The following is a 14581-nucleotide window of genomic DNA, read 5'->3' as shown; positions in this document are numbered from 1 at the left end:
CAAGGAAGAGATGAAGAGAATATAAGGAAATGGAAGACGCGAGATGCAAAGTGCCAATACTACATAGTGAGAACGATAGAGAAACATGTGAAGACCCACACTGTGACATGCACGACCATGAAAGAAATGTACAACACCTTGAAGCAAATTTATCAGCGAGACACCTCTCAACAGAAGTGCCTTCTGCTACAAGACTTCTACAACTTCAAGTATGACAAAACTAAGGATATGATGACGAATATAAGTTATGTGCAGAACATTGCCTTCAAGCTTCGTCAGCTGAACCAAAATGTTGATGAAAACAGGATCATGACAAAAATAACAACAATTCTACCAGAAGACTACAAACACTTCAGCACCGCCTGGGACTCAACGGTGACCGTGGACAGAACCCTTGACAACCTGGTGGCCAGATTGATGTTGGAAGAAGTGAAGTGCAAGATGACGACTAAAGAAGAGGAAAGCATAGCTTTTAAGATAGTAACTAAAACCAAAAGTAAAACCCCTTTCAAGTGTTTCACTTGTAATCAAATAGGTCATGCCCAGATCAACTGCCCCAACAAAGGTAAGAGAAATTGCTCTATCTGTAAAGGGAATAATCACTCTGAAAAGGACTGTTACTTTAGAAATAAGGACAATGATACGAGAAAATAATGTACAGTATGCAAGAAAGCGAACCATGCTGAAAAGGACTGTTATTTTAAAGATAGGAATAAAAGAAGCAAGGTCAATTTTCTAGCTGAAGCAGCAGAAACCCACGTGAGTGATGCAAGTAAAAAAGACAAAATGTATGTAGTGGATAGTGGTAGCACATGTCATATGACAAATGTGAAGACTGATTTCATACATACTTAGCAGTATAGTCAATGTATAAAGGTACCAAAGAAAGATCAAAGTATGACTGCAAAAGTAATAGGCAATTTGGAATTTAAAGAGTGTAGTTTGAAAAACGTTTCATATGTTCCAGAACTCAGCAAAAACCTGCTGTCAGTGCACTGTATTACAGAAAATGATGGAGAAGTGTTGTTGACAAAAGAGAAAGTCCAGATACTCAAGGACAAAAATGTTGTAATCAAAGGAAAAAAGGATGAAAATGGATTGTTTGTAATTAACTTTAGCGCGAGGACTCAGCAAGATATAAGTGTAGAGTGGCATAGAAAGCTAGGTCACATAAGTTATGCGAATCTTAGGAAACTACAAGAGATATACCAAGGGATACCAGAAAGTGTGAGCAAGTGTAAAAATTTTGATATATGTTCAGTTTGTATGCAGGGCAAACAAGTGAGACTCCCATTTGATACAGAAAGAAGTAGGGCTGGAAAGCCATTAGAGATAATTCATAGTGATGTGTGTGTGGACCAATTGATCCCACCACTTGTGACAATAAGAAATATTTCCTTATGTGTGTGGATGACTATACACATTTTTGTAAGATATACCTGTTAGAAAATAAGAGTGAAGTGTATACCTTTTTGAAGGATATGTAAATGAAGCTGAGTGTCACTTCAATACAACAGTGAGAAATAAGAAATAAGTCTGATTTTGATAAGGCTGAGAAAATTTTAATTACATGTACTAATTTTGTAATCTGAAGACCAAAATTACTAAGTGCTATTCAATTTAACTTTGTAAAATAGCTAATACTGTTGACAACATTTTGAAATTAAGGAGGAATGTTGAGAATCTAGTAATGTAAAAATGTTCAAGTTGCTAATAGTGATCTATATTCGTTTTTGTTTTGTATTATAATAAACACGACACAAAGAAAATCAACACATGTCAGTACCTAATATGTATACTTTTGGAGTTTTTTTTTTATTTTCAACTATTCTCCATCTACTACTTCATTAATGTGCACAGGAAAATGATAAAAACTAAAGAAACAGCAAAAATCATAATTATAATGAAGTATGAACTTGGTGGGGTACTATTATGAGAAAAACGCTGAAACTTAACTCCTTTCCTGTACCATTTAAAACACTGGTATATGGTTCAATCATCCACCCCCCCCCTGTTTTTATGTTATTTTGGCTTTGTGAATTTTGTGTGAATGCAATTCCATATGACTTTATTTACTTTAATTTTTCTTATGAGACTATAATAATCAAGTTATTTGCCTAAATCAGAAAAATATGATTTATACAGCTAAAACGAATTATTTATTTGTCAATGAAAATGAAAGGCAGTGAAACCATACAAGTATGCAACTGCTCCTGGAACACAACTACAGTGCAAACTGGGGGACATTTATACTTAAATGTTAAATGAGATTTTACTGATGTTATATTTTAGCGTCCTGTTGCACTGATTTATGTCCATGATTTATTCTAACCGTCTTACAGTGCCTACATTTATTCACCTTACTCTTCTCTCTTGCACTACATGTTTCAGCACAAAGTGCCATCTTCAGGTTCTTTTCGTTGTACGTCAAACTACTTCATTGCATGAAGGTGAATAAACGTAGGCACTGTAAGATGGTTAGAATAAATCATGGAGATTTTACTGTTTCACTACGTTACGATGAGAGGAGCCAACTTCATTTTAGGACATTACAGGGGACAAAGGGGTATGACACACGTCATGAACATAATCTGTAAAACAGAAAGATGTAACTGAGTTTCAGTTGTTAATTTAAGATATGATGATAACAACACAGACTTAATAGATACTGGTACTAACTCAGAAGCAAACACCTCAACTGAAATTATGCAGAAATCAGGTGCAAAAGAGAACAGATGGAGAGGGAAATTATGTAAAATAAAAAACTGCAGTCATATTACATACAGGAAGGATGGAAGACATGAAAGAGGGACAGCAAACACACAGAATTTATAGAGCAGCAATGGAAACAAATCAAAGTAAAAGCCTGAAATGATATGATTTGATTCATGGAGTGTGATGAGCACAGTGAATGATGAGAATCTGAAGGAAGAAGGAAGAGAAGAGAGGAGGAGGAAGGAGACAGAATCAGTAATAATGCCAATAAGCCTTACATTTCTGTCATACCAACTTGTCCGGACAATCTGCTTATTACCAGCGAGACTTGACAGTGGTTTCAGTTTATTTTTGTTAACTGCAAGTGTCCTGAGGCACTCTCTGAAACAAAAGATTCAGACATCAATATCCACCTGCACTATTATCGTTTCCTACTTGTATCTACTTAAAAAAGACCCCTACTTTTAGGTGTACCTTACAAAGTAAAAAAGAATGTCTTATGTGCAGGTTTGTCCCTCCATCTGCCTGTCTGTGAAAGTCAGCGAAGTCAGAAAACCTCTTCCCTTGAGGTACCATTAAAACAGATCTTGGAGAAATATAGTGAAACCATTACAAAGTATGACTTATAACAAGGACTTCATTATAGTGACAACCAATGGAACTGTCAATTTCTTAACTTTACGTATATGTAAAATCATCTCATAAAGTGAAGGCTTCCTTTTGACAAGTTTATCATAACAAGTGACTCACAACTACACACCACTACTTTCCCATAACTCTTTGCACCAACTGTTCTTGCAGTTTTGCTTCTGGAGTTATTTATGACTGTCCCATTAACTCACCCTTTCTGTCTACTCTTATCTGGAAGAAAGTTCACATATCTAAGTCTCACTGTAAGCTCTGACTTTCAGCCAAAAAATGTGCAATAAAATTCCTCTTCTGTATCTTCCCCTCCTTGTGACACAGGTTCTCCCTTCCCTGAGCTTCTACTGACTCGGGTAGGATGACATCATAGAATACTATGCAGGTTCTGCCACATAAATCATCTACCTACACTGTGGCCCATGTTAACTGTAAAATCATCTTAAACCCTGAAAATAGAGGAGCTTAGACATGGATGTGAAGCTTGAAATATGTCTGTGTGAAGTTGGTAGTTTGTCGAAAGCAAGCAGAAAGGAGGTATCGAACATTTTATTTTACATCCTCAAAGAACAAAGGGAAAATACGGTGTATTCTGAACCCAAACAAACCAACATTGATCCTTTTCTCCATGAGTGAAATTTGTTTTATGACCTCGGTTTGTGACCAAGTGATGAACATATTGAGACAAGACCTGTGCTACAAGTGTAACATCATACGTATGGGAATTGCAGATGGTACAGATCCTATTAATATAAAAAGGATATTTTAATTATGAGCGTGGTAACTCAGACCTGTCATCTGACTGGGTTAGAAAATTAAGCATTTATGAGTTCACATACAATTTATATGTCACTATCATAAAACGTGTTTTAAAGGTACATAAATGGCTGATTCACAACAATCTCTTAGGTACACACAGACAAAAAACTGTGCATATTCCAGCTCTGACATTTATAAAATAATGTAACATAGGGTACATATGTAAATAGTGGTGTCATTCATACTGCTTCAGGTGTTAATAAGAGGTGTTACTGAAGTTCAATACCATGATGGGATCTTGTGAATATGGTAATGAAACTATAAAGTAGAAGTAAGTAAAGGTATCCCTGTAACAGGCCGTGGAGGCCCAGAGGGCTGTGAGACGTTGAGGTTCCCACATTTTCTAGACAATCAGCTCATAGATTGTGGCAAGGTTGTCAGCCCTACGTGCTGGCCGCCCTTTACCCCAAGCATATTCCTGGTTCTCATTTCTGTTAGAGGCTGAGTCAACCCCAGGGCCATAGTGCGACTGGAAGGATTAGGTCAATTGAAAAAATCCAATGACCTCCCCAGGACTTGAACCTGCGACCTTCTGGCTTGTAGCATGGTGCCTCAACCAACTACGCCACTGCGTGCCCCAATGAACCTATAGATTCTACAAATTGCTTGGTCAGTTGAATAACTACCAGCTCCTCAAGAAGGCAATGTATCATGAAGCGCATAACATATGAATTGCTGTACGTGATGTTATAAACTAATTTCTGCACAATACTTTTTTCTCTCTCATGACTGCATTTACCCTCCATTCCTCTGTTCCCTTCAAAGGACTTCCTTAGTGACTTGAGGCAAGGCCAGTGATTGCACCAATGTTGGAAGTATTTGCAGAAATCCTGTGTTCTGAATGCACCAGTGCAGCCTGCAACTGTTCTTGAATTGTAATGATGTCACTAAATCCTCCCCTCTAATAAAAAAGGGACAAGTTACACAAGGATCTGTGAGCCTTATACACAGGAACACAATTCTGCTTTTGTTCATTAGTCAGCATATGATCCATAATCCAAACGAGATTCCCATCTGATCAGTACTGTGATCTAACATAACTCCACTTCCGAACTTGGAGAACTAATCAAATGCTTGAGTTCTCTAATCACTTCATCTCCGGGAGCAAGTTTTAACGTCTCATAGGATCCTGCAAAAATTCTGCCCAGCTTACAGCAGAATCTGTTGCACACATGCTTTCTTTGATATCTGCCTCTTTCTGATAAAACACGAATACCTTTCTTCATGGTGTTACTTCTGAGTGACAAAAGCTACAACTTTGAAAGGAACGGCAATGACTCAGCAGATTCTACTCTACTTCCACTTAGGAGGGTAGTACTGTGGCCACTCCAGAAGCTAACTGATCACACCATGTACCACTACTTTCAGTTACACCTAAAAGATAAACAGACAGTACATAACATACCCTCGTCCAGCGGTTGTTAGCAACAACACCTCTCCCAGTGTATTAGTCTGATGTGCATCAACTATAAAACAACTTTCAACCAACTTCCGCTGAAAAAAAGAATGGCTTTATTACCAATACTTAACTAATAGACTTCTTATACAGGGGATGGACAAAAATATGTAAACACCACGTGAAATGCATGCCTGAACTGAAGTGTTTATTTTAGCAACGTTTGTTGGTGACGCTGTCTTACCTGCCCAATATCACTACCTGTACAACCTCTGCAATACGTTGCAAGCGTCATTTGTTGTCAAGACAGTGTTCTGTGCAGTATTTAGTGCCATCATGTCAGAGCTAACAGAATTCGAACGCGGGCAAATTGTTGGGGCCCTTATGGTTGGTGCTTCCGTAACCAAGGTAGCCGAGGTTTTCGGTGCTTTGCGAGGCACAGTAGCCAAGATTATGACCGCACACAGGAGGACTGAAAAAACCGCATCCGATAAACACCAGCGTGGACGGAAATGTGTGTTGAGTGATTGAGACAGACGAACACTGAGTAGGATTGTGACGAAAAATAAGAAGACTACAGCTGCAAAAGTGACTGCTGAACTGAATGTCACGCTCACAAACCCTGTCAGAACCAAAACAGTATGAAGGGAACTCCAGAAACAGGGTATTTCTGGACAAGCTGCAATTCCAAAGCCACTCATCAGTGATCAAAATGCCACTAAGAGGAGAGTGTGGTGCCAGAGTCATAAAACCTGGACTATGGAGCAATGGAAGACGGTCACTTGGTCAGATGAGTCCACCTTCACACTGTTTCTGATTTCTGGCCAAGTTTACATCTGGAGAACGCCATTCCAAGCTTACGATCCAGATTGTTTGCTGCCAAGAGTGAAACATGGCGGGGGTTCGATCATGGTATGGGCAGCCATACTGTGGTATTCTGTCAGACTAATCATTACCCTGCAAGATCACGTCACTGCCAACGACTATGTGACCATTTTGGGAGACCAGGCCCATCCCATGGTGCAAACTTTGTTCCCCAATGGTGATGCTGTTTACCAAGACGACAATGCCCATGTTCACACAGCTCACATCATCCAGGACTGGTTTTCTGAGCATGAAGATGAAGTGTCACGTTTGCCATGGCCCCCATAATCGCCAGATATCAATATCATTGAGCCTTTGTGGTTTTTGGAGAGCAATCTGCATGCGTGCTATCCACCTCCATCATCAATAACAGAAGTTACCATGTTTTGCAGGACAAATGGTATAAGATTCCCTAGCAAATCATACAGGACCTCTTATTTATCAATTCCAAGGAGACTGCAGGCAGTTCTGCAAGCCAGAGGTTGTCCTACACCATATTAGTCGTGGTAATGTGTTTTCTGTTGGGTGTTTCCATATTTTTGTCCATCTCCTGCAGTTAACTAGACTAAAGATTTATTTATCCTCAGTTTATTTTAATGTTATTTGACTAAACAGTTTATATACGTTGCATGGCTGCACCACCTGTACATTCTTATCTAATAATTATTACATGCAACAAAAATATGCCTTCAAGCGTCAACCAGACTCAATCATCGCAGAACTAGAAGAAAAGTTTCACAGGTTCAACTGGTCCACTAGTAGGGTAGAGCTAATTAAATTGTCAGCAATACCATTTCAAGTCAGGAGAACATACCCCAAATGGGAGTCAAATGTTTTCTTTTTATTTCAGCTGCAAATTATGCAGCTACTCAAAAACCTTCCAGCATTTTATGGGGCCCGAAAGTTCATTACCGTGTTCACAAGAGCCCTCCAGCGGTCCCTATCCTGAGCCAGATCAATCCAATCAATACCAACCCATCCTATCTCTCTGAGATTCATTTTAATATTGTCCACCTGCCTACGCCTTCGTCTTCCCAGTGGTCTCCTTCCTTCCAGCTTACCTATCAATATCCTATATGCATTTTTCCTTGCCCCCAATTATAATACATGCCCTGCCCATCTCATCCTCCTTCACTTGATCTTTCTAATTATACTTGGAGAAGAGTACAAGTTATGAAGCTCATCATTATGCAGTTTTCTCCAACCTCCAGTCACTTCATCCCTCTTCAGTCCAAATATTCTCCTCAACACCCTGTTCTCAAACACCCACAGTCTATGGTCCTCCCTTAATGTCAGAGACAAAGTTTCACACCCATACAGAACCATGAGCAAAATTATAGTTTTTGTATACTCTAATTTATATGTTTTTAGACAGCAGACAAGAAGACAAAAGGCTCTGGACTGAATGGTAGCAAGCATTACCCAACTTCCCAAGCAATATCAATCCAATCCATACCATCCCATCTTATCTCCCTAAGATCCATTTTAATATTGTCCACCCACCTACGTCTTGGTCTTCCCAGTGGTCTCTTTCCTTCTGGCTTTCCCACCAGTATCCTATATGCCTTCCTCACCTCCCCCATTTGTGCTACATACCCTGCCCACCTCATCCTCCTTGACTAATTATACGTAGCACGTCCACAAAGTAAGTTTCCCACTCATCCCACAGCTAGCAAACCTTATATTGCGCAAAGCGACTGCGCGTACGTGACGTGGCATGACGCATGCACAAACGAAATTTCCCTCGTTCCCACAGTAGCATCGTTGCAGCTGTTGAAGATGGAGGCTCTTATTCCAACTCCCGCCGACTGTGAAGTGTGGTCAGTGATAAAGTTTTTCAATGCACAGAGCATAGTGCCGATCAAAATTCATCGTCAGCTGTGCCGGGTCTATGAGCCTAACGTCATGAGCAAGCAGATGGTGCGTCGCTGGTGCAGACAATTTTCAGCAGGTCGACAAAGTGTGCATGATGAGAAGTGCAGTGGGCAGCCATCCATAATTACAGACGACCTGGTGGAGCTTGTGCGGGAACGCATTATGGAGAATCGTCGTGTCACAATTGCGGAACTCAGCAGTCATGTCCCACACATTTCCTGCTCCTTGTTGCACGAAATTGTCACGGAGCATCTGTTGTTCAGGAAATTGTGCGCCAGGTGGGTGCCGAAGCAATTGACACCAGAACATAAAACAAAGCGCATGGAGTCAGCATTGACCTTTCTGCAGCGGTACCATGATGACGGCGACAAGTTTCTGGACCGGATCATCACAGGTGATGAAACGTGGATTGCACACATTACCCCAGAAACCAAGCAGCAGTCAATGCATTGGCGTCACAGTGGATCTCCCTGTAAGACGAAATTCAAGCATACGTTGTCAGTGCGGAAAGTGATGTGCACGGTATTCCGGGACAGACGGGGCGTTCTCCACATCGACTTCCTGACCAGAGGTGAGACGGTGAATGCTGAGCGTTACTGTGAAACACTGCAGAAATTGTGATGGGCCATTCAGAACAAGTGGCACGGGATGCTCAGTGCCGGTATTGTCTTCCTGCATGATAATGCTAGGCTGCACACGGTTCGACGGACAGCAAGTCTCCTGCAGGAGTTCAGCTGGGAGGTGTTTAATCATCCACCCTACAGCCCAGACCTCGCTCCCAGTGATTTCCATCTTTCCCTACACCTCAAGAAATTCCTGTCCGGTGAGCATCAGCATTTTGAGAATGACAGAGAGGCAGAGATGGTTGTCACACAGTGGTTCCAATCCCAGGCGGCAGACTTCTATGACACAGGTATTTGAAAGTTGGTCCCATGATATGACAAATGTCTCAATTCCGGTGGCGATTATGTTGAAAAACAGCTGAACACTTGCTGTATCTGTTGCAATAAATATTTCCATGGAATTGTGTTGTTTCTGTAAACGGCCCCAGGGAAACTTACTTTGTGGACGAGCCTCATACTTGGAGAAGAGTAGAAGTTCTGATGCTCCTCATTATGCAGTTTTCTCCAACCTCTGGTCACTTCATCCCTCTTCGGTCCAAATATTCTCCTCAATGCCCTATTCTCAAACACAAACAGTCTGCGTTCCTCCCTTAATGTCAGAGACAAAGTTTCACACCCATACAGAACCACCAGCAAAATTATAGTTTTGTATATTCCAATTTTTATGTTTTTGGACAGCAGATGAGAATAATCTACTAAATGGATAAACTAAGCAACAACTTACTTGCATTGAATGACATATCTTCTCTCTGGAAAACTGAACAAATGGGTATGCCCCATCACTTGTCCACAGCTGCAAATCTTCAGTGTGTGTTATACAAGACAACATGTCACTACCACTTTCCCTAGGAAACCAACCAATCTTAGCCTAGAGATACAAGAATGAAGAGAAAAGGTTTTATCCAGACATCATCTTCAAAACTTAACTCATTCTTCTAATTATAATCCCATAAGTAACTACCTCCATGAAGTACAGACCTTCTTGAAAAGATAACGGTTTAGCAAGTCAATGGATTTTCTGGGTTTTAAGAAACCAGAAGGTTCATTTTCATGTTCGCAAGACCCCTTCTCTAATTTAAATGAAAAGCTTGTAGACTCCACAAAAAATAGTCTTGCAAAATTTCAGCACCCTACATCTTGTAGTTTTCATGCAACAAGGGTGAAAGAATAAAAAAAAACAACGCATTTTTAGGTATGCCACATTCGTTAAAAATCATGAACTTTTGTTCTGTACAAGCTACACAGCTCTTATGAGGCTTGTTTGAAAGCGAATGAAATGCTCTTCTCATTGATGTGTAACATTCAGACAGAATAGTTTTGGTTTCACTGTCACCTAATGTTACCTCTGGCTTTCAAGTTTTCACAGAATGCATTTATCTTCTTTTGCAAATAAAAGTATGTGGTTTGACATCTCAGAAACCTACGGGCCTATACAGTCTGTTGCAGGGATAGCTTTACCTTTATTTATGACACCTCAACCAGCATATTATCTGCCCTAGGATTCAAAAAGTAGGCAGCTGAATATTACTCAGTACACACACTGAACATTTTACACATGTTGAAATTACTTTAACTGAAAACCGCCAATCCAAAAAATGAACATTTATACTTTCATTTATATTTATGGGTACTATAAGCATGTCAAATTTCATCAAGTCTATCACTGCATTTTAAATGGGTAATTTCACAACTGAATGGCACTCGTATGTCACCATCATGATAATGGCCCAAGGAAATCAACAGTAAACTGAAACTATTAGTACAGCAATCCTGTTTGTTATATACTGTCTAATTCCAGAGAAATCCATTCCATATTACAAGAAAAACAAATGCAGCTCAGATGGAATTACTTGGAAGTAATCAAGTTTAAGAGACTTGTTATAAATAATGTGCCATGTAATTCAGACACATTTTGGCTATAACAGTGTTACTATTCGATAACTTACGGACACTGCATCACTAATTAGGGAAATATCCTGAAAAGGCACATCTGTAATTGATTCTATATAATGCATTACTAAGACGATTTCATGCTTATGAGTTATGATGTTGATGATATCAGTGAAGAAGTTCTTAATGGTCTTGACAGAAATATTAAAGAGGCACAGAACCTATTGCATACAGATCTTCTGCAAAGATATATTTCACACTTGGGTTTACTTCCTACAACCAAGGTGACTAATAGCATTAGGCATACATATAAACCTCAAACAATCATGTATTTTGTAAGTTTTGAGGTTTTCACGGCGATGACAATGAAGAAAGTCGTCTTCTGGGTTTAGGCACCGTGTATTCTTCGTTTTGGCCACACCAGTTCTTCGTCATGTCATTGACGTCAATAGCCTGTCCCCAACCTACCGGTTCTTCTTGTCTACCGCACTTCCTAGTGCTATTGACCTCAAGTTTCCTGGATTAACTGGCCGTCCCGCCCCCCTCCCTTAGTCAACACAACACCATATATGGTCTTAATCGCTCCCCACTGCTCCCATTGGTCCGTTCTCCTGAACCACACCCCCTGCCTACTTCGTATATAAGCAGCGCCTTTCACATCCTATCACTACAGCTACTGCTCTCCGCATTCCAAGCCATTCAACTGCTATGAAGATGGAGGCGCTACGTTCCTCCGAAACGTCGGCCAAAATGAAGAATACACGGTGCCTAAACCCAGAAGACGACTTTCTTCATAATCATGTATTTTCATTCATATGTGTTGCATTTTGTTGTGTATGTCTGTACCATGTAAATTTGTCCATCAGTCACATCAATTTTACACTTCAGTGAATAACTGATAGGCTCAAATGTTGATAAAATCAGTTAGTCTATTAAAATGTCCCTGATGTACATGTTTCTGTCATTAATGACCATCTTCAGGCATTTATAAACAGTGAAATGCATTTAACGTTCATTACTGGACTGTGTCGCAGTGGATCCATTGCTGTTAGTCTTAGTTTTTAGGCAGAATTACATTATTAAATATACTGAGATATTTACTTAAACTAAGAAAGTTTATTTTTAAATTGACTGTTATTCTCTAGAAGTTATCCTTATATGCAAACAATGTGTTTACAAAACTGGTTTCCTGGAAATGGATTTCATGTGAAGTTAATTTGTAGCAAATTAGAGTCGTGAATATTTATTTAGTGTGTATATATTGTTAACACATATAATTACTTGTTGTGGTGCAGTTTCGTTGTTTCTATCAATGTGGTGTTTCCTGCTGTGTTGTTGGGAATGGACTGAGGTTCTCGTTTAGGTAATGTCAGTAGTATTATAGTATGGGAGGGTGGGGGAAGGAGGAAACCAGGAAACAGCACCATAAACACAACTGTAATATGCTAAGAGCATACCTATACAGAACAACAAATAAGAACACAGCCAACGAGTCCACCATAGAACATCTAAAGTGTAAGTACACAAAAATGTATAAAAAACATAACACAACTACATAGGACAAAGTTGCATAAACATATTTTTACGTGTTTACGTTACTGAATACGCCGTAGAGATCGTTAACTGGTTTATTGAACAATCTACAACTATCGGCTACAATTAATGATCACAATATTACGGGTATAACTGTACTACAGCAATCACTANGAGTCCACCATAGAACATCTAAAGTGTAAGTACACAAAAATGTATAAAAAACATAACACAACTACATAGGACAAAGTTGCATAAACATATCATATGCAGTATATCTGCACCCATTCTCTCTACCCCATCCAACCCATAAAAACCGCTGTATATAATAGAATGAGTTTTAGAGAACAACAGTAATTTTTTAATAAACTCTATTAATTTAAATAAATATTTCAATATATTCACAATTTAGGGGTGACTACTGATCAGGTTTTGGATTGGAGCTTGGATTTACTGACCAGGTGAATGCATGATTTGTAATTGCACTTTACAGCTCACTGGCACACACGGACTAGTGCCTTCAATCTATTACAGTCTCCACTAGCCATTTCTGGTAATAGATTTGAACACAGGAACTACAATAGTCTCACTGAATTACACATGTCACATATCACATATAAAGTCTTCTTTTCAGAGCCACACTTTTGTAACTAACTCTTTTCTTCACATTCTCCCATACAGAACTCTTCTCAAGCGGTTGCTTCAAACTGTCCTGCTACGAGCATGACATCTTGACACGGACCACACAGAAAACACCCCGTCTCCACAGTAAGTCTGTCGTTATGTGCATATTCATTTCCACAGGAACGTATTTACTGAGCCCTTGCTCGGAAATGGTCACTGTATATTTGCCTATTGCATAGCAATGGCTGTACATGCTATATTTAAATACTGTAATTCTACCTAAAAACTTGTACATGACAAGAAAAACAGCTATGGATCCACTGCGACACACAGACCAGTAAAAAATGATAAATGCATTTTACTGTTTATAAACACCCAATTTTAATGGTCATTAACAACCAAAATATGTAGAACATAAACATCTCAATGAAACTAACTAATTTTATCGACATTCAAGCCTGTGAGTTATTCATTGAGTGCAGAATTGTTGTGATAAATGAACTAATTCACATAGTAAAATCATGTTATTTACTTGGGAAATATGTTTGAAATTATCAAGCGGCATATATGGACAGATTTCACTCAAAGATGTCTTATGTTATTCATGAAGTTATGAATCCAAGCAGTTATAGAAGTATATTGCCATAGTTTTACCTACACAGACTTATCTACTGTCCATGTAGGCGATCCTGCTGGTTTTAGAGTAAAGTTCCTAATATGATTTTACTGAACTGGCCTATACAGACATTTTCTATGTGCATGTTTCTGAAGAAACCTTCCAAATCTTTATAAACAAAGTCCTATTCTATGATAAATACTAATTACACTTCACACATCCACATCAAAACATTATCAACAAACACAACATTTCTCTCATCTGTGACCTACTATATACGAGGGGGTACCCAAAAGAAACCGAACTTATTTTTTTTTAAACTTATTTGTTCAAATTTTAAGCACAAACCTTCAATCCCCTTCAAAGTACTCTCCACTTACACTAATACACTTGTCTAGTCTTTTATTCCATTTTTCAAAACATTGCCTAAATTCATCTTTTGAGATGCTTGACAGCGCCTCCGTCGTTTTTTCCTTCACCTCAGCAACATCAGCAAAACGCTTTCCTTTCATGTCTCTTTTCATTCGAGGAAACAAAAAAAAGTCGCACGGGGCAAGGTCGGGTGAGTATGGAGGGTGAGGAACAGGGGTCATACCATTTTTGGTCAAGAACTGTCGTACAGACAGGGCTGTGTGAGCAGGGGCATTGTCATGATGGAAAAACCAGTCACCCGACTGCCACAAATCTGGCCGCTTCCGCCGCAAACTGTTGCGCAATCTTTTCAAAACTTCCAACTAGAAAGCCTGGTTAACTGTCTCACCCTGCGGAACAAACTCTGAATGGACGACTCCTCTCACATCAAAAAAACAAATCAGCACTGTTTTCATAAATGATATAATGATAAAAACTCCGTCTCAAGTGCAAACAATATATTTTGTGTCTTTGATCTTGTTCCCCTACACTACATGTTTCGGCCTCAGACGGCCATCATCAGGTGTATAACACTCACGTCGCTGTCACACTGCACCTAGCTCAAAATTTAAC

At 39.3% G+C, this 14581-nt stretch overlaps 1 protein-coding gene across 5 annotated transcripts in view; it reads right to left on the bottom strand.

Annotated features, from left to right (window-relative positions):
• LOC111873852 (WD repeat-containing protein 89) overlaps positions 1-14581 on the bottom strand; it is a 62323-nt gene that overhangs the window by 14525 nt on the left and 33217 nt on the right. For 4 of the 5 annotated variants that reach the window (XR_004514040.1, XM_023868886.2, XM_023868885.2 and 1 more), the window contains 3 exons: positions 9659-9802; positions 5582-5670; positions 2994-3096 (listed from right to left, as the gene is read on the bottom strand). Coding sequence is in view for 4 of the 5 variants with exons in the window: in XM_023868886.2 (XP_023724654.1) it covers positions 2994-3096; positions 5582-5670; positions 9659-9802 (336 nt within the window). In the remaining variant the exon portion in view is untranslated. The remainder of the gene's footprint in view (positions 1-2993; positions 3097-5581; positions 5671-9658; positions 9803-14581) is intronic. The other variant, XM_023868888.2, reaches the window with a different exon arrangement.

The sequence above is a fragment of the Cryptotermes secundus genome, unplaced genomic scaffold (genome assembly GCF_002891405.2).
Source record: "Cryptotermes secundus unplaced genomic scaffold, Csec_1.0 scaffold414, whole genome shotgun sequence".
NCBI lineage: Eukaryota > Metazoa > Arthropoda > Insecta > Blattodea > Kalotermitidae > Cryptotermes > Cryptotermes secundus.
The sequence above is the reverse complement of the archived record's forward strand: the minus strand, read 5'-3'. Positions and strand labels throughout refer to the sequence as shown.